This window comes from Syzygium oleosum, unplaced genomic scaffold (genome assembly GCF_021117445.2).
Source record: "Syzygium oleosum isolate NSW1041296 unplaced genomic scaffold, Sole_v2.1 Sole_v2.23, whole genome shotgun sequence".
NCBI lineage: Eukaryota > Viridiplantae > Streptophyta > Magnoliopsida > Myrtales > Myrtaceae > Syzygium > Syzygium oleosum.
The window spans coordinates 1,068,107-1,091,248 of NW_026607507.1; the positions used below are offsets into that span (position 1 = coordinate 1,068,107).

General features: G+C 40.4%; 1 protein-coding gene and 1 pseudogene across 5 annotated transcripts; both read right to left on the reverse strand.

Moving 5' to 3' along the window:
* Window positions 1-978: 978 nt before the first annotated feature.
* Window positions 979-9,330, reverse strand: LOC115667944 (alpha-L-arabinofuranosidase 1-like). Of its 5 annotated transcripts, none has more exons than XM_056302260.1 (18): window positions 8,777-9,330; window positions 8,174-8,385; window positions 7,689-7,743; window positions 6,946-7,157; window positions 6,550-6,671; window positions 6,149-6,302; window positions 5,514-5,583; window positions 4,286-4,431; window positions 4,127-4,172; window positions 3,980-4,032; window positions 3,114-3,258; window positions 2,895-3,013; window positions 2,712-2,786; window positions 2,526-2,629; window positions 2,232-2,288; window positions 1,933-2,131; window positions 1,550-1,696; window positions 979-1,305 (listed from the first exon to the last, which is right to left on the reverse strand). In XM_056302260.1, exons 2-18 carry the CDS (start codon window positions 8,348-8,350, stop codon window positions 1,156-1,158), a joined length of 2,031 nt encoding a protein of 676 aa, XP_056158235.1. In that variant the 5' UTR covers window positions 8,351-8,385; window positions 8,777-9,330; the 3' UTR covers window positions 979-1,155. The 5 variants fall into 5 exon arrangements, with proteins under 5 accessions (XP_056158235.1, XP_056158234.1, XP_056158236.1 ...); XM_056302259.1 differs by having other exon boundaries at window positions 8,860-9,329; XM_056302261.1 differs by having other exon boundaries at window positions 8,722-8,791.
* A 468-nt stretch (window positions 9,331-9,798) lies between these two features.
* Window positions 9,799-23,108, reverse strand: LOC130134696 (alpha-L-arabinofuranosidase 1-like; annotated as a pseudogene).
* Between the last annotated feature and the right edge of the window lie 34 nt (window positions 23,109-23,142).

Below are 23,142 nucleotides of genomic sequence, written 5' to 3' on the forward strand. Positions count from 1 at the left end.
GGCATAACGAACATCATTAGAGTTAGGAAGGACAGAAAGGACAGAGTAGTAGTTGGTGTGTGGACATGAATAATTGCAGAGGCCAATTGGTTTGTTTAAGACGTAAAACCGCCTAATTTAATCAGCGTAATACTTAATTAAGATTAGTTGGAGGTTGGTGCTTAACTATTCACGGCTATTATACGGTAGGTATTAGGTATTCTCCCCTGGGACATCATCGAATGATGTTGCTTAATGATCCAACCGTCCAATTTCTAATTGAAAGGTTCAATTCACATTTACAATATTTACATGAATAGATAATATATGTGAAAGGTACACATGTGCATTACTATAAGGAAATGATGGAATTAGATGCGAAATTTAGGATATGATAATATCAAAATGTCAACCCCTAAATAATTAGTGATCCAAGCCTGCCACAATGAAAGGCAATGGGGCATTGCATTAGCATATTCCGAAGACATTAGTTATGGATGATATAGAATATCGCAAAATTTAGGGCCAAAAACAAAAAATGACTAGAAAAGGTCAAAATTTTGTTATGTAAACAAAACTTATAATCTCTCCCAATTAAAGAGAGAGTCTGGTCGTCTACGACAACTTCCACTCCAAACCCGGAGAGGGACGGACTGTGCCGAGTTCAGCTAATCTAAACAAGGCCAAAGAACATCGTTCCTCCGCCGAGACCCATTTGACAAAACTTTGGAACCGTTATTGCATGATCGCAATACTTCTCAAAAAATGGAAACCGTTGATCGACATAGGAACACTATCACTTCTATGTTCCATGAAATATCACTTCAAAAGTGGATGATCGACTTGTTCTATACTATAGAAAATCACAAGAAAGTATTTTGATAACACGGATTCTACTTCTCAATCAAAACCCACTTGCAACACGAATTGGCCAAAGTCATGCGTCTCTTGCGCAGCTCAAATCAAGCGAAACAAGGATAATGCATGACAAGTTCACAAGGTGAGAATTACAACTTTACCAGCATATGAAATATAATCTACTGTTCTATAGCATCGAACAGCAGCTAAGCAAGAAGCACATTGTTACAACCACAAGCTCTACATAACTTGGATTGAGGGCGACAACATCTGAGTTATGAGATTATTCCATATAATTACAATCATCAGTCATATAAATTAGATAGAAGATCTAGAAGAATGATCATCTCCCTCAATCCGGATGCTCGTCGATTCTTTTAACAAATCAAAGGAGGTGAAGGAATAGGGCAAGATAACGACATCCATCTCTTTGCCTGCGTTTTCGAGTAGACTTTGGATTGGCACCACCTGCATTGCATTGGCCAAAATTGTATATTGGAAGGTGAGATGAGAAAATACCCTCCATATCATTAAGCCTGTATTCGCTTGATTGTCTTTCTTATCCTATCTCCCAACTTGAATTGCAGAAAATCAATTCGGATGAACTAACACATCCTTTTACACTTGCCAGCATGACAAATTACGTCCACATTAAAGTTCAAAGTTAAATAAGACATCATCAGGGAAATAGGAAGAAAAGAGATGTTCTGACCTTGTTTGGCTCAGAAAAGGAGTTCTCGTCCATCAAGTTAGCAGATGTCAATACCATCTTTGAGGATCCAGACTTTTGTATCCAATTTTGATCCAGGCCGCTAATGGAAATTGTTAGATTAACCAAACTGCTACCAAAGTTCACAATCTGCAAGAAATTACCAGGTTACCTAACCAAATAGTGCACGTTTATGTGGATAAGACACACCAAAGCAAATCTTGCAGCATTTATTTTATGAGGGCCACACTGCTCTTATTTCCTACCATAGTAGGGTCTCACGTCTGAAAAAAAGGAAACCCATCGACCCCAAAAGTCGAATATTAACTGGGATTAGAGCACAAACATAACTACACAAAATCAACGCATTGCACCCTATCACAGACCTTGATCTTGATGTAGCTTTTTTTATCCTCTGAATTTGTCCATGTGATCGCTGAGGCGAGAAGTGAGCTGGAGGAACTCGCTTGAATTGTTGTATCAAGAAGAGTTGCTCCACTTGACTCGGTGAAAAACCGTTGCACCCAGTAACTTGGAGTTCCATAGAGACGTGATGAATCGAAAACGATTGCATCCGGATTCCACCTAGGGATGGAATCAATCCTTAGCCAGAACTTTAAAAATCCTGCTTAATGCTAAAAGTCTCCACCAGACCAATATTCAAAAAGGGCATTGATGGAAGTACCTCCTATCGTTTGAATTGACGAAGAGCGGTGCATAGCTTGCCATCTCAACGATATCACTGCAAACAATAAGACAAAATTGATCAATAACCTTTTCTTTTATTCATCTGCAAAGGATAAACTCAAAATAAAATCAGAGCGACATCCTTGAATTCAAATGATTTCCCCAATGTGAAAATAAATAGTCAGTTACATATGTTACCTCTTTTCACATGGAAATAAAAGGCACGAGAGCAAGTGCGTGCACACGCACGCACAAACACACCTGCGCACTCGTATGGAAACAGAGAGCACACCTGTTCTTTTCTAGCCCGATAAGGAAGCCAGCTTCAGCCAAGCCTGCTAATAGACTTCCTGTGCCCGCATCATTCCCAGTCACAGCATATTCGCTTACAAAAGCCTGAACACAGTAGATCACAAGATCAACTGTAATGCACGGTTCGATGTGTATATTAGTTATGACTAGACACATCAGACCACACCTTTGGACCAGCAGCTCGGGACGTCGTATCAAACTTCTGAGCCATAGAAAATAGATTCTTGGCAGATGTATACACCTAAGCAAGAAGCAAAGGTATTCATCAGTGAAATGATTTAAAATATAACACAAAGAAATCTATAGCAACGGCCAATTGCAGCATTAAAGATGTCAATGTTCGACTTACGTGAAAATCGTAGAAATCAGCTGGGTGATCTAATGATTGAGAAGAGCCATCGCAGTTGGAAATCATTTTAATGTCTGGATAGGCACTTTTTATAGCGCTATGAAACTTGAGGTAATTCCCTGGTCAGTTCGATACAAAAAGAAGATCTTACTGGATCAATCCAACATTCGAAGTTCAGACATAATATCAGGAAAAAGGGGAAGACAGTCACAGACCAACCTAGGTAATTCTTCTTGTGACAGTCTTCATTCCCGATAGCAACATATCGTAGGTCAAAAGGCTCAGGGTGTCCCATTTGAGCTCGCAAGGAACCCCACGTAGAATTGGGATCCCCTCTAGCAAACTCTATGCCGTCAAGTGCTTCCTGGAGTTAAGTTAAAAGGTCATTGACCTTGACAAAACCTTTATTACCAGAAAACAAACCAACCCTTCAAATTGACAGACGGTGAAAAATTTATCTCGTGAGTAAGTGCTGCAAACTGTCGACATCACGTGAAAAAGAATATTCATATAAATTAAAGGACTAACACTTACACAAAGAGCAGCTAATAAAATGTCCAGATAACTTAAATTGAAGAACCAGTGGCTCACACTTGACAAAAGAGCAGCTACAATATTTTCACATAACTTAATTGAGACGGCATTTACATGTCCACGTGATCAAGATCCATGGAGTCTCATCCATAATAACCACCTAAAGTGTTGAACAAAAAGAAAAGGCAGCTAAAAGATGATGTGTCCGTAATGAATCAGGCTCCACTGAAAAGGAATGCTTTGTACAGATGGGTCCATCATCTTCACTCAATATTTAATCCTCTTGCTTTCTAAAAGTAGAAGTCATTCACTTACAATGACAATTTGTGCAGAAGTAATTGCATACTGATGGAATGTATTCATGGAGCATTCCTCACTATATGAGGACATTAAATGCATTATATCTATCAGTGCACATTGATACTGTCCGGTTCTGCTTCAGAGATGATGAGACATACTAATAGACAAATCGTGTAAGGCTACCGCTGCTCATTGATTGATCAATGTTGACAGGCCATTAATTGGCAAGATTGGACGGGACTTGGACTCACCTGTATAAAAGGCCAGACAACAGAACTATCAACTTGATCGTTGTGGCTGATTCCTACAGAAAGAAATAATAAGAAAGTTAAAAAAAAAGACCAGCAATATGGCAAAAAAGGATAAACAAGTAACATAGCATCAAGATGCTAAAGCACCATTGTTAAACACCCATATTGGTCGAGTTTTCAGGTCCTCTGCGAGCTGCAAAGAAAGCAACCATCACATTATATAATTAAACCCAAATGTACATCTTTAAAGTCCTAGAAGTACTTTTACGAGAATAAATAACTGCAACCAAAAGTATAAATACTGACCAGAAGGAACTCGAAGTAACCGAGACCATCATCAGTCCAATACATCCACACATCCCCAAAGTGGCCAGGTCTCTCTTCCCATGGTCCAACAGTTTCTTTCCACCGAAATGCATTTCTTAACCATTCACCTTCAACAAAACAGCCACCTAGAAGAAAAAAGAAGAAAAGATCATGAGCTAAGATGAGAAGTATGATTAATTTATCAAAGCTTACTGTGGGCTGTTCTGGGGATACCTATTGCAATGCCTACTGATGATTAGAGACGTGAAAAACTTGCGTCTATGAAAATTATTGGAATGATGAGAGAAGAAATTTCAAAAGATAGGCTTCAAAAGATAGAAATCATATATATATATTTTCTGTCGAGAAACTCAATTGCAAACCACTATACAACCGTCCTTGAAAAAATGACAGCCATCAGATTAATAAAAGGAGAGAATAGTCTCCATGCAGCTCAGTTGATATAACTCGTACTGCTATATGAAGAACTGACAACCACAGTATTGGAAAAATTGATTCATAGCCAATTTTTCCAAATAAAATTTAGTTGAAACAGTATAAGTCGAGGAGTATAATTTCATGAAACTCTTTGCTGTGCTGAACAGTGACATCTAAAACCTTTGTTTCAAAAATCGATGCTGTATGGAGAGTGCTTAAGTACAGGAATTTCAGAGCAGCAATTCTGCAAGTAAAGTGGACTTGGAAGTCGAGTCTTAACATCTGAATTTGGTCTCTGTCAAGATTAGCTAGTGGATACTCAGGTTTAGAAAGTGGTTAGATAAAATGAAACTAATTCTGTCCTCCAATGGACAAATTTAAAACAAAACCATACGGCCAAATTGCATTGGAGTAAATGAAGAAACTGATATATGAATTACATAAGCTTGCATGCATGCATGCTTAAGCACCTACAAACCAGCAGCCAACTAAGGAATAAGAACACATAAGAAAGATTAAACGCTCAAAGGGTTTCTCGTACATTAATCCTATCTTGTCGAATATTCCATATCTATTGTCCTCCACATTGCAGGTTTTAGTCATTTTAGTAGACCAATGACATAAAGCAAATCCCGAAATTTAAAGATCAGCTTAGAGCAGATATACGCATTTGATGCAACTAGGGAAAATTAGCATCTGAGATCACCGATATTCAAGTCTAGATGCACACAGTCCACCTCATAAAACATTAGTGTAGCATGACCTAAAAGGTAAAAGCAAAATTATATACCCGGGAATCTAAGGAATTGAGGTTTAATATCTTCAAGCATCTCAATAAGCTCAGTTCTGAAACCATGTCCCTGTTGCAAGGTAAGTTTTTGGAAGAACATCACGGGACATTTAGATAGGCAACAAATAATGCATAAATTTTGCAGAAAGCAAAGAACTGCAGTGTTAAAAGCACCTACAGTCAAGTTCTCGTACTTCAGCTAAAAGCACGTAGATTCACATCCCATGCTTCAGAAACTCCACATAAAACCCGCAAGAAGAAATACTCGATACAAAAATTATTGACTAGATGTTGAAAGCAGTATGGAATATTGATATTAAATTCCTCTTTAGAAAAACCTTCTCTCTGTATTAGTCTACCTATGCCCAGATGAAAGACAGCCATACTGACATAATCTCTCTCAATAGGGTTAAGGGGCAATTCCTTTCCAAAATAAAAATAATTGGTGACGACGACTTTCCCTCAAAGAGATAGTGTATGGCAAAAGTGGATCACTTCAGAAAGAAAACCGCAAGGTTGTTCGAAAGAAACAATGATTCAAACAGAAGAACGGGCATAAATCTTTTTGAGCATGTGCTCCGGTCATAAGACACTGCCTAGTGGGCTTTGGCGTGTCAAAGAAAAAAAGTCGATACCTTGTACGTTGCCAGAGGCATAGCTGAGACTTGATCAAACCATATCACTCCCTTATTTGTGGTCGTCAACTGAAGTCTAGAATTGGTATTTGATTCCTTGGCTTGCAAAAGAACCTCCATTTTTGTCCAGTTTGATATGTCAGGAGCAGAAGCTCTGCAATAAGACTTTCAAATATCATCATGCCGATCCAGTAGATCCTCTCTCCTGGCATCACTCTATTAAGACTCTTCGTACCTCCTAATGCATGCTATTATTCAATTAAAAGAGAAGAAGGTGCCCCAGAAAGAGCATAAAGATGGAATAGAGAGAGTGCAGAGTGAAAATCAGGTCCACAAGGATACCACATTTTCAAATTAACACTATTTATCTGGGCCTCTGTGAACACTTAAATGGTACTTACATTATGTTCGCAGCAGCCAGAGTCGGCGTCCCGCTTGAGCCCGTCAAAGATACAGATACATTAATTGACCCGGATGAACGAACATAAAGGACCACTTTGTACGTCTTCCCTTCTTCTATATTCTGAAGAGAGACAAATCATAGGATTTGAAGTACATAAAAATATTCAAAAGCAGATAGCAAGAAGACAAAATTATCCAAGCATTCGAAAGTAGATCCATGAAGTTGAAGAAACTGTTGAGGAACTGTATGGATCCGAAATGTTTTGGAAAATAAAAAACTGGAATCCAACAGATAGAGGTGAGAACATGAAGCCATGTTTACTATTATTCATGGAAGATCAGAGTAGAAGTAGAACAATAATTGTTTAGGAAATCAAACAGTCATTAGTACTCACCATGCCCCAGAATCCTGGGTTATACACACCAACACCACCAGCTGGACACATATTATCACCTTGGCTGTCACAGAGCACATCCATCCGAAGTGCAACTTTATTGCGTTCAAAGCATGATGACCGGTCGGTTGAAACAACCAAAAATGACTCGTCCCCAATTATCGACCATGGGTCGATGTTTGAGGGTGTATTAGGGCCCCCAGCTTCAAATCCTGGAGTTAGAATGAAACAGGAATTTCGTTCAGCTGACGGCACCTTCAGAGTGCAGGAGTTAACATAAACAACTGCCCATCCTCTAAAATATGAAGTTCATGAGAAGATGAGAGATACACTGGACACAAAAAATGGACAGCTTCTTCTATGTCCATTAACCACCGGAAGATAAAGAATGAATGGAAGTAAAACATTCTTTTGAGCAAATGAGCCTACATGCATGAGCAAATAATTCCCCTTTTGTACTAGACGTCTGAGAAAGGATTTGGCAATCCATTCCGACCAAACCAATAGGAGCAGGGGCACATCCAATTCCATCTACAACTTAGCTATGCAAAGTAAGCACTGTTGTTGAGTCTACCATTTGCAAAACAGCCCTTTAAGAAGCCACGGTCCGCATCTGAATTAAATTTTTCACAGAAACTGAAGCGGCAGGCTATCTCAGATTAACAAACATCCAATAGGAATCATTACAGTAGTCTGAAATATAATTAGATAAGCACACTGAAAAAAAGGGATCCTGAGATCACCTCTGTTGCTTACAAGCTCCGCCCACAATCCTCCAGCCCCAGCATGGTTGATCTCCTGCGATGATGACACTTCATATGAGGCATATCCACCATCAACGAAACAAAAGGAACAGCAAAAGCTAGAAATCATGTCTAGTCGTTGCAATGCATCAACCAGTAGAATGGTAGCTCTAGAGTAACTAAGGAAATAATGATACTTTGCTGTTCATCTCTCTAGGCAGGTCAGTAAATGCTGCCTCAAGGTGGATGGTTGTGCATGCAGCAAGCAATTAGAAACCAATAGGCTCGTACAAGTGTTGCTACACACAGAAGCAAGGCATGCCATCTCAACATGGCATCAAAAGGTCAAACGGATGATCATGAACCTAAGTCTATCAGTTCCCTGAAAGTTCTCAGTAGACCAGTTCACACACGGGTCCACATAATTGCAAAAAAGGACATTGACGGAAATGGAAGAATGAACTCTTCTAGGGTCCTGAACAGACCTCAAAGGATATACCGAACAGCGTTTCAGGTATCGCCCGACCCGTGGAAGCATTAACGAGCAGCAGTGCAGTCTGATTCGCCTCAACATCAAGAGCAAAACATTGCCATACAGAAGAAAGGCCGATGAAGAGGAATAGCAGAAGGCCACTGCTAGGAGCTTCTTTGCAAACCCGCATTGTCACTCCTCTACCACATTCGATTTCAGCACGCCCTAATGAAGGGAAGTTCAGTAGAAAACTCAGTCATGCTACGATCGATAAGATTGATATCACAGAAAAGAGAACAAAGTCAAGATCGTCATTTGTTGAGGTAATCTAATCCTGCCCAGATATAGAAAACCAATCACTCAGAACCTTTTGTAACAACCTTCTGACAACATTTTATCACTACATGGACTCATTGAGACAACCGATGCTGATACAGACGATGAGGCAACAACAGCAAAATCCAGGCTTTTCATCACCCACATACGCAATTCCAAATTTTGGAGCAAATAAGAAGCAAACAATACAGAGCCACAAATAGGATTCACATCAAAGAAACTAACGGAGCAATCGTTAAAAGCAACCGTTCAACACTCTGAATTTAAGCAAAAAACGAACCAAGGTTAGAACTGGATGACAGAGAAAAAAGAGCAAACAATTCTGCCCCTCTCGATACTCATCTGGCAAAAACGATCATGTACCTGAAATGCCCCGATTGACAAATAGCCATAGACAGACCGAGTCAACGAAGAAGTGGGTATAAGCAGGACCGGTAGTTAAACAAAAAGAACTGGAAAAGTTTGCGTTTTTGGCGAAACAGATAGAATTTTTAAGTGACGATTACGAGCTACGCTGCGAGTTGACTCATGCGATACGGAGGAGGGGCAGAGTGCCGATTTTACTGCGGCAAAAACTTGTGCTTTTTGTCTTTGGCCTTTGCTTTCATGTAAGATCTTATCCCATTTTCTGGCTTTGGATTAGAAGCAACACCCTTCGCTGGGCTCCGTTTGAAGATTTCCCCCCCTGTGGGGCCGGCGATGGCGAGCCGGCGAATCGCTCCCAGCATCGAAAAGTACGAGGTGGGTTCTCGTACTTCGTGTCCCCGAAGTCTCTGGCTTTGGTGGGTGTCCTGCGAACGACATGGAAGTACCCGTTTTCGGGCTGCCTCCATCGCTACATCGTTCTTGCGTAGATTCCATCTCCGCTAATTACGAAACCAAAACATACTTTCCAGGACGAACAATGAGTTTTAGGGCGCGAATGATAACCATTCTATTCCAGAAATTAAATTCTTGCCAGAAATTGATTTATGAAATTCTTGCCAGAAATCAAATTCGTTCCTCGGCCGAGACCCATTTGACAAAACTTTGGAACCGTTATTGCATCATCGTGATACTTCTCAAAAAATGGAAACCCTTGATCGACATAGGAACACTATCACTACTATGTTCCATAAAATATCACTTCAAAAGTGGATGATCGACTCGTTCTATACTATAGAAAATCACAAGAAAGTATTTTGATAACACGGATTCTACTTCTCAATCAAAACCCACTTGCAACACGAATTGCCCAAAGTCATGCGTCTCTTGAGCAGCGCAAATCAAGCGAAACAAGGATAATGCATGATAAGTTCACAAGGTGAGAATTACAACTTTAGCAGCATATGTAATATAATTTACTGTTCTATAGCCTCGAACAGCAGCTAAGCAAGAAGTACATTTTTACAACCACAAGTCCTACATAACTTGGATTGAGGGCGACAACATCTGAGTTATGAGATTATTCCATATAATTACAATCATCAGTTATATAAATTAGATAGAAGATCTAGAAGAATGATCATCTCCCTTAATCCGGATGCTTGTCGATTCTTTTAACAAATCAAAGGAGGTGAAGGAATAGGGCAAGATAACGACATCCATCTCTTTGCCTGCGTTTTCGAGTAGACTTTGGATCGGCACCACCTGCATTGCATTGGCCAAAATTGTATATTGGAAGGTGAGATGAGAAAATACCCTCCATATCATTAAGCCTGTATTCGCTCGATTGTCTTTCTTATCCTAGCTCCCAACTTGAATTGCAGAAAATCAATTCGGATGAACTAACACATCCTTTTACACTTGCCAGCATGACAAATTACGTCCACATTAAAGTTCAAAGTTAAATAAGACATCATCAGGGAAATAGGAAAGACGAGATGTTCTGACCTTGTTCGGCTCAGAAAAGGAGTTCTCGTCCATCAAGTTAGCAGATGTCAATACCATCTTTGAGGATCCAGACTTTTGTATCGAATTTTGATCCAGGCCGCTAATGGAAATTGTTAGATTAACCAAACTGCTACCAAAGTTCACAATCTGCAAGAAATTACCAGGTTACCTAACCAAATAGTGCACGTTTATGTGGATAAGACACACCAAAGCAAATCTTGCAGCATTTATTTTATGAGGGCCACACTGCTCTTATTTCCTACCATAGTAGGGTCTCACGTCTGAAAAAAAGGAAACCCATCGACCCCAAAAGTCGAATATTAACTGGGATTAGAGCACAAACATAACTACACAAAATCAACGCATTGCACCCTATCACAGACCTTGATCTTGATGTAGCTTTTTTTATCCTCTGAATTTGTCCATGTGATCGCTGAGGCGAGAAGTGAGCTGGAGGAACTCGCTTGAATTGTTGTATCAAGAAGAGTTGCTCCACTTGACTCGGTGAAAAACCGTTGCACCCAGTAACTTGGAGTTCCATAGAGACGTGATGAATCGAAAACGATTGCATCCGGATTCCACCTAGGGATGGAATCAATCCTTAGCCAGAACTTTAAAAATCCTGCTTAATGCTAAAAGTCTCCACCAGACCAATATTCAAAAAGGGCATTGATGGAAGTACCTCCTATCGTTTGAATTGACGAAGAGCGGTGCATAGCTTGCCATCTCAACGATATCACTGCAACCAATAAGACAAAATTGATCAATAACCTTTTCTTTTATTCATCTGCAAAGGATAAACTCAAAATAAAATCAGAGCGACATCCTTGAATTCAAATGATTTCCCCAATGTGAAAATAAATAGTCAGTTACATATGTTACCTCTTTTCACATGGAAATAAAAGGCACGAGCAAGTGCGTGCACACGCACGCACAAACACACCTGCGCACTCGTATGGAAACAGAGAGCACACCTGTTCTTTTCTAGCCCGATAAGGAAGCCAGCTTCAGCCAAGCCTGCTAATAGACTTCCTGTGCCCGCATCATTCCCAGTCACAGCATATTCGCTTACAAAAGCCTGAACACAGTAGATCACAAGATCAACTGTAATGCACGGTTCGATGTGTATATTAGTTATGACTAGACACATCAGACCACACCTTTGGACCAGCAGCTCGGGACGTCGTATCAAACTTCTGAGCCATAGAAAATAGATTCTTGGCAGATGTATACACCTAAGCAAGAAGCAAAGGTATTCATCAGTGAAATGATTTAAAATATAACACAAAGAAATCTATAGCAACGGCCAATTGCAGCATTAAAGATGTCAATGTTCGACTTACGTGAAAATCGTAGAAATCAGCTGGGTGATCTAATGATTGAGAAGAGCCATCGCAGTTGGAAATCATTTTAATGTCTGGATAGGCACTTTTATAGCGCTATGAAACTTGAGGTAATTCCCTGGTCAGTTCGATACAAAAAGAAGATCTTACTGGATCAATCCAACATTGAAGTTCAGACATAATATCAGGGAAAAGGGGAAGACAGTCACAGACCAACCTAGGTAATTCTTCTTGTGACAGTCTTCATTCCCGATAGCAACATATCGTAGGTCAAAAGGCTCAGGGTGTCCCATTTGAGCTCGCAAGGAACCCCACGTAGAATTGGGATCCCCTCTAGCAAACTCTATGCCGTCAAGTGCTTCCTGGAGTTAAGTTAAAAGGTCATTGACCTTGACATAACCTTTATTACCAGAAAACAAACCAACCCTTCAAATTGACAGACGGCGAAAAATTTATCTCGTGAGTAAGTGCTGCAAACTGTCGACATCATGTGAAAAAGAATATTCATATAAATCAAAGGACTAACACTTACACAAAGAGCAGCTAATAAAATGTCCAGATAACTTAAATTGAAGAACCAGTGGCTCACACTTGACAAAAGAGCAGCTACAATATTTTCACATAACTTAATTGAGACGGCATTTACATGTCCACATGATCAAGATCCATGGAGTCTCATCCATAATAACCACCTAAAGTGTTGAACAAAAAGAAAAGGCAGCTAAAAGATGATGTGTCCGTAATGAATCAGGCTCCACTGAAAAGGAATGCTTTGTCCAGATTGGTCCATCATCTTCACTCAATATTTAATCCTCTTGCTTTCTAAAAGTAGAAGTCATTCACTTACAATGACAATTTGTGCAGAAGTAATTGCATACTGATGGAATGTATTCATGGAGCATTCCTCACTATATGAGGACATTAAATGCATTATATCTATCAGTGCACATTGATACTGTCCGGTTCTGCTTCAGAGATGATGAGACATACTAATAGACAAATCGTGTAAGGCTACCGCTGCTCATTGATTGATCAATGTTGACAGGCCATTAATTGGCAAGATTGGACGAGATTTGGACTCACCTTTATAAAAGGCCAGACAACAGAACTATCAACTTGATCGTTGAGGCTGATTCCTACAGAAAGAAAAAATAAGAAAGTTAAAAAAACGAAAAGGATAAACAAGTAACATAGCATCAAGATGCTAAAGCACCATTGTTAAACACCCATATTGGTCGAGTTTTCAGGTCCTCTGCGAGCTGCAAAGAAAGCAACCATCACATTATATAATTAAACCCAAATGTACATCTTTAAAGTCCTAGAAGTACTTTTACGAGAATAAATAATTGCAACCAAAAGTATAAATACTGACCAGAAGGAACTCGAAGTAACCGAGACCATCATCAGTCCAATACTTCCACACATCCCCAAAGTGGCCAGGTCTCTCTTCCCATGGTCCAACAGTTTCTTTCCACCGAAATGCATTTCTTAACCATTCACCTTCAACAAAACAGCCACCTAGAAGAAAAAAAGAAGAAAAGATCATGAGCTAAGATGAGAAGTATGAGTAATTTATCAAAGCTTACTGTGGGCTGTTCTGGGGATACCTATTGCAATGCCTACTGATGATTAGAGACGTGAAAAACTTGCGTCTATGAAAAATTATTGGAATGATGAGAGAAGAAATTTCAAAAGATAGGCTTCAAAAGATAGAAATCATATATATATTTTCTGTCGAGAAACTCAATTGCAAACCACTATACAACCGTCCTTGAAAAAATGACAGCCATCAGATTAATAAAAGGAGAGAATAGTCTCCATGCGGCTCAGTTGATATAACTCGTACTGCTATATGAAGAACTAATAGCCACAGTATTGGAAAAATTGATTCATAGCCAATTTTTCCAAATAAAACTTAGTTGAAACAGTATAAGTCGAGGAGTATAATTTCATGAAACTCTTCGCTGTGCTGAACAGTGACATCTAAAACCTTTGTTTAGAAAATCGATGCTGTATGGAGAGTGCTTAAGTACAGGAATTTCAGAGCAGCAATTCTGCAAGTAAAATGGACTTGGAAGTCGAGTCTTAAAATCTGAATTTGGTCTCTGTCAAGATTAGCTAGTGGATACTCAGGTTTAGAAAGTGGTTAGATAAAATGAAACTAATTCTGTCCTCCAATGGACAAATTTAAAACAAAACCATAAGGCCAAATTGCATTGGAGTAAATGAAGAAACTGATATGTGAATTACATAAGCTTGCATGCATGCATGCTTAAGCACCTACAAACCAGCAGCCAACTAAGGAATAAGAACACATAAGAATGATTAAACGCTCAAAGGTTTTCTCGTACATTAATCCTATCTTGTTGAATATTCCATATCTATTGTCCTCCACATTGCAGGTTGTTGAAAACCAGATCCGGATATTTTAGTTAGCAGTAGAAGTTCGATTATTTTGTTTCCAGATTTTCAGGATTTTGTTTGTTAGCTTTTAGGAATTTGTTTCCTAAGTTTTAGGGTGCTGATATTTTTTTTTTAAACCAGCAGATACTAACCAGATTTATGGCTAGTATATCTGGCTTTTTGCTTCGGGTAGTTAGCACAAAATAATTAGCTGGACGAGCAGCTATAAAAGGCCGGAGGCCTCATGTAATTTCGTAGCCCTTTCCTGGAGAATAAAACTTAGAACAGCTTTCTCCTAAATTTCTACATGGTATCGAGCTCGATCGGACCATTCTTTTCTACCACATCTCCGAGTGTTTCCACCATGACAAAATACCCCTAGAGCCACCATGGCAAGCGAGGTTGAGAGTGAAACCTCAGACCCTAAAGCTCAGAACTCTCCTTTGATTACCCAACCTATCAATGTATCCGAAGGGGGAACTCTTCTCATCACCGGTCATAAACTTACCGGTCACAACTTCAATCAATGGTCCCATTCTGTCATGATTTTCGTTTGCGAAAAGGTAAAGAAGATTACCTAACTGGAGTTGCCGTACAACCTGAGGCGACAAGCCCAAACTATCGAACATGGAAGGTGGAAAATAACATGGTGATGTCCTGGCTGCTGAATTCAATGACGAATGAAACAGGGGAGAATTTCATGTATTACCAAACAGCGAAGGAGATTTGGGATGCTGTTCATGAAACTTATTCCAACAAAGATAACACCTCAGCCATCTTCGAGATCAAGGGCATTCTTCATGATCTAAGGCAAGGGGAATCTTCAGTCACTGATTATTTTAACCAACTCATGCGTCATTGGCAGCAACTTGACATGCTGGAAGATATGATGTGGAGTTGTCCTGAAGATAGCAAGCGGTACAAGCAGATTCAAGATCGAGAACGCATCTATAAATTTCTGTTAGGCTTGAATCAAGAGCTTGACGAGGTACGTGGACGAGTTCTGAGCATAAAGCCCCTACCTAATGTACGAGAAGTTTTTGCGGAGGTCAGGAGAGAAGAGACTCGGCGAAAGGTGATGCTTGGTTGTTCAAAAAACCAGACCAATCCAGAAAATTCTGCCTTAATAGCCCGAGGATCTCAACCATCCTACAGTCGAGGCACTCAGTCAAACAACAACAACCAGCGAAAGGGTGGTCGTCCGTGGTGTGATCATTGCAAACGGACAGGTCACACAAAAGACACATGCTGGAAACTTCATGGTCGGCCAGATGATTGGAAGCCATCAGCCTCACGTCCTACTCAAGACCGGGAGAGCAGAAGCAACATAGTCCAAACCGAAACAAACGCTTCGGTAGATTCGAGTCCCTTCAACAAAGAGCAACCGGAGATGCTGAAAAAGCTGCTACAGAATCGGTTAAGGCAACCCGTTCGTAAGGGGTTAGTACAAAGAACAATAGCTCAACGAGGTAATTCTCTAAATGCCTTTTAGTGCTAAACAGAGACAATCACCTCTTGGGTTGTAGACTCGGGAGCATCCGACCACATGACCGGAGATATCACAGTGTTCAACGAGTACAATCCATGTCAAAACGGCACTAGCGTTCGAATTGCTGATGGTTCTTGCTCAAAGGTGGCTGGTGTTGGATCAATGGTTATTTCAAAAGATATAACACCGAATTCAGTATTATTTATTCCCAAACTCAGCTATAATCTTCTCTCCATCAGCAAGTTAACCAAAGATTTAGGCTGCACTACTAAATTTTTCCCACACTCATGTGAATTTCAGGTTTTGAACTCGGGGATGACGATTGGCAGTGCTGAGATGGATGCGGGCCTCTACCTTCTGCGAGTTAATGCCTCAGAATGGAAAAACAAGAAGATGTCATGTGTAGCATCTCGTGCTAAGGAAGAGAGTGAAGTAAGATTGTGGCACTATAGGTTAGGTCATCCAAATTTCTCGTACTTAAAAAGGTTGCTACCTTCTTTGTTCAATAAAGATTCAATAAAATTTCAATGTGAGGTGTGTCAATTATCCAAACATACTCGCAGTTCATACCCTTTGCAACCTTATAAGTCTTCTCATCCATTTCACATGATTCATAGTGATATTTGGGGACCTTCTCGTGTCAATAATATTACTGGTTCTAGGTGGTTTGTTACCTTCATTGATGATCACACAAGACTCACTTGGCTTTTTCTGATGAAAGAAAAATCAGATATTGGCCGAATTTTTCAAACCTTCAACCAAATGATCCAAACCCAATTCAGCACAAAAATCCAAGTTTTCAAAACGGATAATGGGAGAGAATACTTTCACTCACAGCTCGGGTCATATCTAAATAGCCAAGGTATCATACATATTAGCTCTTGTGTAGAAACTCCACAACAAAATGGAGTGGCGGAGAGAAAAAATAGGCATCTTTTGGAAGTCGCCCGTTCTCTTATGATAGCCACTCATGTTCCTAAACATTTTTGGCGAGAAGCAGTGTTAACAGCCACATATCTCATCAATCGTATGCCTTCCCGTGTTCTAGATTTCCGAACACCATTTCAAAGGCTACTTCATACCTACCCACATATTCGTTTTGCCTCACATATCCCACTCAAAGTATTCGGCTGCACAACATTTGTTCATATAAATCAGCAACATCGCAGCAAGCTAGATCCTAAGTCCCTCAAATGTGTGTTTCTAGGATACGCTCCAAATCAAAGTGGATATAAGTGTTATTGCCCACAAACAAAGCGTTTTTATACCACCATGGATGTTACCTTCTTTGAGCACCAGCCCTTTCACTCCAAAAATATCATTCAGGGGGAGAGTTGTGAGGAATATTATTTTTGGGACACTTCTCAGTCATTCGGATCACAACAAACAAATTCTCCTTGTCTTCCGTATCTACCCATTCCAACATCCGAGAGTCATCCAACATCCGAAAGTCTTTCGTGTCTACCCATTCAAGATGCTACACAAGACAAAAATAAAGAGGTAATTGTCTACTCTAGGCACAAGACTCAAAAGGAGTTGGAGGACCGTACTACATCAAGGCCGGCTCAAGAGACAGATCCGAGTTCAAGACCCACTGTCGATGAAGGTAATGCTTCTGCAAACTCAGAAAATTCTGCTGTACTTGATGATCTTAATCAGCCTATTGCTCTTAGGAAGGGGAAGAGACAGTGCACTCAACATCCCATTAACAACTTTGTGTCTTACGAAAAGTTGTCTCCGAAATACAAGGCATTTGTTTCAACGTTGAGCGACATTCAAATTCCCAAGAATATCCATGAGGCACTTGCTCAATCTGAGTGGAAAAGAGCGGTTCTTGAGGAAATTCATGCACTTGAGAAGAATAAGACTTGGGAATATACAGAATTGCCAGCTGGGAAGAAATTGGTGGGATGTAAGTGGGTCTTTACAGTTAAGCACAACGCCGATGGTAGTGTTGATCGTTTCAAGGCAAGGCTGGTCGCTAAGGGATTCACACAATCATATGGAATAGACTACGAAGAAACCTTCGCTCCGGTGGCCAAACTAAACTCCATCCGAGTGTTGCTCTCTTTTGCAGCTAACTTGGACTGGCCCCTACAGCAATTAGACATAAAGAATGCCTTCTTAAATGGGGAATTGGAGGAAGAAGTCTTTATGGAGGTCCCACCTGGAATTGACACTAAAGAGAGCTTCAACAAGGTATGCAAACTGAAGAAATCCCTATACGGCCTAAAGCAATCACCTCGTGCTTGGTTCGAGAGGTTAACAAGGGTCGTTGAGAAGCTGAACTTCACTCAATGTCAAACAGATCATACAATGTTTGTCAAGAAGTCAGATGAAGGTAGAAGAGCAATAATGATCGTATACGTCGATGATATAATCCTAACTGGTGACAATCTGGAGGAGATTGGAAAACTGAAGAATATCTTGGCACAAGAATTCGAAGTTAAAGACCTAGGTCAACTCAAGTACTTCCTAGGTATGGAGGTAGCTCGGTCACGGAAAGGGATTGCAATTTCCCAACGCAAGTATACTCTTGATCTCTTGAAGGAAACCGGTATGCTTGGGTGTAAACCAGCTGACAACCCCATGGATTCTACCTATAAAACCGAGATGGAAGAAGAAGGACCATTAACGGACAAAGGGAGATATCAAAGATTAGTTGGCAAACTAATCTATCTCTCACATACTCGGCCAGACATTGGTTTCGCAGTAAGTATGGTTAGTAGATACATGAACCAACCAACAGAGAAGCACCTACAGGTAGTTTTTCGAATTTTACAGTACCTGAAGAGAAGTCCTGGAAGAGGGCTTTACTTTAAGAAAACAGAGGAGAGAAACGTGGAGATTTTCACGGATGCAGATTGGGCTGGATCTCTCACGGACCGAAGGTCAACAACAGGGTATTGTACCTTCGTATGGGGCAACATGGTTACTTGGAGAAGCAAGAAGCAACCCGTTGTTGCTAGGAGCAGCGCTGAAGCGGAGTTTAGAGCAATGTGTCAAGGAATATGTGAAGGCATGTGGCTGAGAAGAGTCTTAAATGAACTAGGATTCACTAATACCAATCCTATGTTATTATTATGTGACAACAAAGCTGCTATTGAGATTGCCAAGAACCCGGTTCATCATGATAGAACAAAACATGTGGAGATCGATCGACATTTCATCAAAGAAAAACTTGATGAAGGAATATTGAAGCTCTTGTATGTTCCAACCAATCATCAAACAGCGGATATACTGACCAAGGTTTTATCCAGAAATAGTTTCGAGACTCTAAGGTGCAAGCTGGGTATGATAGACATTCATAACCCAGCTTGAGGGGGAGTGTTGAAAACCAGATCCGGATATTTTAGTTAGCAGTAGAAGTTCGATTATTTTGTTTCCAGATTTTCAGGATTTTGTTTGTTAGCTTTTAGGAATTTGTTTCCTAAGTTTTAGGGTGCTGATATTTTTTTTAAACCAGCAGATACTAACCAGATTTATGGCTAGTATATCTGGCTTTTTGCTTCGGTAGTTAGCACAAAATAATTAGCTGGACGAGCAGCTATAAAAGGCCAGAGGCCTCATGTAATTTCGTAGCCCTTTCTGGAGAATAAAACTTAGAACAGTTTCTCCTAAATTTCTACACAGGTTTTAGTCATTTTAGTAGACCAATGACATAAAGCAAATCCCGAAATTTAAAGATCAGCTTAGAGCAGATAAACGCATTTGATGCAACTAGGGAAAATTAGCATCTGAGATCACCGATAGTCAAGTCTAGATGCACACAGTCCACCTCATAAAACATTAGTGTAGCATGACCTAAAAGGTAAAAGCAAAATTATATACCCGGGAATCTAAGGAATTGAGGTTTAATATCTTCAAGCATCTCAATAAGCTCAGTTCTGAAACCATGTCCCTGTTGCAAGGTAAGTTTTTGGAAGAACATCACGGGACATTTAGATAGGCAACAAATAATGCATAAATTTTGCAGAAAGCAAAGAACTGCAGTGTTAAAAGCACCTACAGTCAAGTTCTCGTACTTCAGCTAAAAGCACGTAGATTCACATCCCATGCTTCAGAAACTCCACATAAAACCCGCAAGAAGAAATGCTCGATACAAAAATTATTGACTAGATGTTGAAAGCAGTATGGGATATTGATATTAAATTCCTCTTTAGAAAAACCTTCTCTCTGTATTAGTCTACCTATGCCCAGATGAAAGGCAGCCATACTGACATAATCTCTCTCAATAGGGTTAAGGGGGCAATTCCTTTCCAAAATAAAAATAATTGGTGACGACGACTTTCCCTCAAAGAGATAGTGTATGGCAAAAGTGGATCACTTCAGAAAGAAAACCGCAAGGTTGTTCGAAAGAAACAATGATTCAAACAGAAGAACGGGCATAAATCTTTTTTAGCATGTGCTCCGGTCATAAGACACTGCCTAATGGGCTTTGGTGTGTCAAAGAAAAAAAAGTTGATACCTTGTACGTTGCCAGAGGCATAGCTGAGACTTGATCAAACCATATCACTCCCTTATTTGTGGTCGTCAACTGAAGTCTAGAATTGGTATTTGATTCCTTGGCTTGCAAACGAACCTCCATTTTTGTCCAGTTTGATATGTCAGGAGCAGAAGCTCTGCAATAAGACTTTCAAATATCATCATGCCGATCCAGTAGATCCTCTCTCCTGGCATCACTCTATTAAGACTCTTCGTACCTCCTAATGCATGCTATTATTCAATTAAAAGAGAAGAAGGTGCCCCAGAAAGAGCATAAAGATGGAATAGAGAGAGTGCAGAGTGAAAATCAGGTCCACAAGGATACCACATTTTCAAATTAACACTATTTATCTGGGCCTCTGTGAACACTTAAATGGTACTTACATTATGTTCGCAGCAGCCAGAGTCGGCGTCCCGCTTGAGCCCGTCAAAGATACAGATACATTAATTGACCCGGATGAACGAACATAAAGGACCACTTTGTACGTCTTCCCTTCTTCTATATTCTGAAGAGAGACAAATCATAGGATTTGAAGTACATAAAAATATTCAAAAGCAGATAGCAAGAAGACAAAATTATCCAAGCATTCGAAAGTAGATCCATGAAGTTGAAGAAACTGTTGAGGAACTGTATGGATCCGAAATGTTTTGGAAAATAAAAAACTGGAATCCAACAGATAGAGATGAGAACAGGAAGCCATGTTTACTATTATTCATGGAAGATCAGAGTAGAAGTAAAACAATAATTGTTTAGGAAATCAAACAGTCATTAGTTCTCACCATGCCCCAGAATCCTGGGTTATACACACCAACACCACCAGCTGGACACATATTATCACCTTGGCTGTCACAGAGCACATCCATCCGAAGTGCAACTTTATTGCGTTCAAAGCATGATGACCGGTCGGTTGAAACAACCAAAAATGACTCGTCCCCAATTATCGACCATGGGTCGATGTTTGAGGGTGTATTAGGGCCCCCAGCTTCAAATCCTGGAGTTAGAATGAAACAGGAATTTCGTTCAGCTGACGGCACCTTCAGAGTGCAGCAGTTAACATAAACAACTGCCCATCCTCTAAAATATGAAGTTCATGAGAAGATGAGAGATACACTGGACACAAAAAATGGACAGCTTCTTCTATGTCCATTAACCACCGGAAGATAAAGAATGAATCGAAGTAAAATATTCTTTCGAGGATTAAAGTGTATTAATAGGAAAGCATCCGAATAGTGTCGAAATCATGCAGATGAGCCTACATGCATGAGCAAATAATTCCGCTTTTGTACTAGACGTCTGAGAAAGGATTTGGCAATCCATTCCGACCAAACCAATAGGAGCAGGGGCACATCCAATTCCATCTACAACTTAGCTATGTAAAGTAAGCAAGCACTGTTGTTGAGTCTACCATTTGCAAAACAGATAAGCACACTGAGAAAAAGGGATCCTGAGATCACCTCTGTTGCTTACAAGCTCCGCCCACAATCCTCCAGCCCCAGCATGGTTGATCTCCTGCAATGATGACACTTCATATGAGGCATATCCACCATCAACGAAACAAAAGGAACAGCAAAAGCTAGAAATCATGTCTAGTCGTTGCAATGCATCAACCAGTAGAATGGTAGCTCTAGAGTAACTAAGGAAATAATGATACTTTGCTGTTCATCTCTCTAGGCAGGTCAGTAAATGCTGCCTCAAGGTGGATGGTTGTGCATGCAGCAAGCAATTAGAAACCAATAGGCTCGTACAAGTGTTGCTACACACAGAAGCAAGGCATGCCATCTCAACATGGCATCAAAAGGTCAAACGGATGATCATGAACCTAAGTCTATCATTTCCCTGAAAGTTCTCAGTAGACCAGTTCACACACGGATCCACATAATTGCAAAAAAGGACATTGACGGAAATAGAATAATGAACTCTTCTAGGGTCCTGAACAGACCTCAAAGAATATACCGAACAGCGTTTCAGGTATCGCCCGACCCGTGGAAGCATTAACGAGCAGCAGTGCAGTCTGATTCGCCTCAACATCAAGAGCAAAACATTGCCATACAGAAGAAAGGCCGATGAAGAGGAATAGCAGAAGGCCACTGCTAGGAGCTTCTTTGCAAACCCGCATTGTCACTCCTCTTACCACATTCGATTTCAGCACGCCCTAATGAAGGGAAGTTCAGTAGAAAACTCAGTCATGCTACGATCGATAAGATTGATATCACAGAAAAGAGAACAAAGTCACGATCGTCATTTGTTGAGGTAATCTAATCCTGCCCAGATATAGAAAACCAATCACTCAGAACCTTTTGTAACAACCTTCTGACAACATTTTATCACTACATGGACTCATTGAGACAACCGATGCTGATACAGACGATGAGGCAACAACAGCAAAATCCAGGCTTTTCATCACCCACATACGCAATTCCAAATTTTGGAGCAAATAAGAAGCAAACAATACAGAGCCACAAATAGGATTCACATCAAAGAAACTAACGGAGCAATCGTTAAAAGCAACCGTTCAACACTCTGAATTTAAGCAAAAAACGAACCAAGGTTAGAACTGGATGACAGAGAAAAAAGAGCAGACAATTCTGCCCCTCTCGATACTCATCTGGCAAAAACGATCATGTACCTGAAATGCCCCGATTGACAAATAGCCATAGACAGACCGAGTCAACGAAGAAGTGGGTATAAGCAGGACCGGTAGTTAAACAAAAAGAACTGGAAAAGTTTGCGTTTTTGGCGAAACAGATAGAATTTTTAAGTGACGATTACGAGCTACGCTGCGAGTTGACTCATGCGATACGGAGGAGGGGCAGAGTGCCGATTTTACTGCGGCAAAAACTTGTGCTTTTTGTCTTTGGCCTTTGCTTTCATGTAAGATCTTATCCCATTTTCTGGCTTTGGATTAGAAGCAACACCCTTCGCTGGGCTCCGTTTGAAGATTTCCCCCCCTGTGGGGCCGGCGATGGCGAGCCGGCGAATCGCTCCCAGCATCGAAAAGTACGAGGTGGGTTCTCGTACTTCGTGTCCCCGAAGTCTCTGGCTTTGGTAGGTGT

What these genes read in the sequence shown, in the direction of transcription:
- LOC115667944 (XM_056302258.1), bottom strand. Translation starts at nt 8,643, where the DNA reads ATGTGGGTGATGAAAAGCCTGGATTTTGCTGTTGTTGCCTCATCGTCT. An exon ending in CTGGCTGCTGCGAACATAAT is followed by an intron (nt 6,303 to 6,549) that starts GTAAGTACCATT and finishes GTCTTATTGCAG; the next exon opens with AGCTTCTGCTCCTGACATAT. An exon ending in CCTTTTCTGAGCCAAACAAG is followed by an intron (nt 1,306 to 1,549) that starts GTCAGAACATCT and finishes AATGCAATGCAG; the next exon opens with GTGGTGCCAATCCAAAGTCT.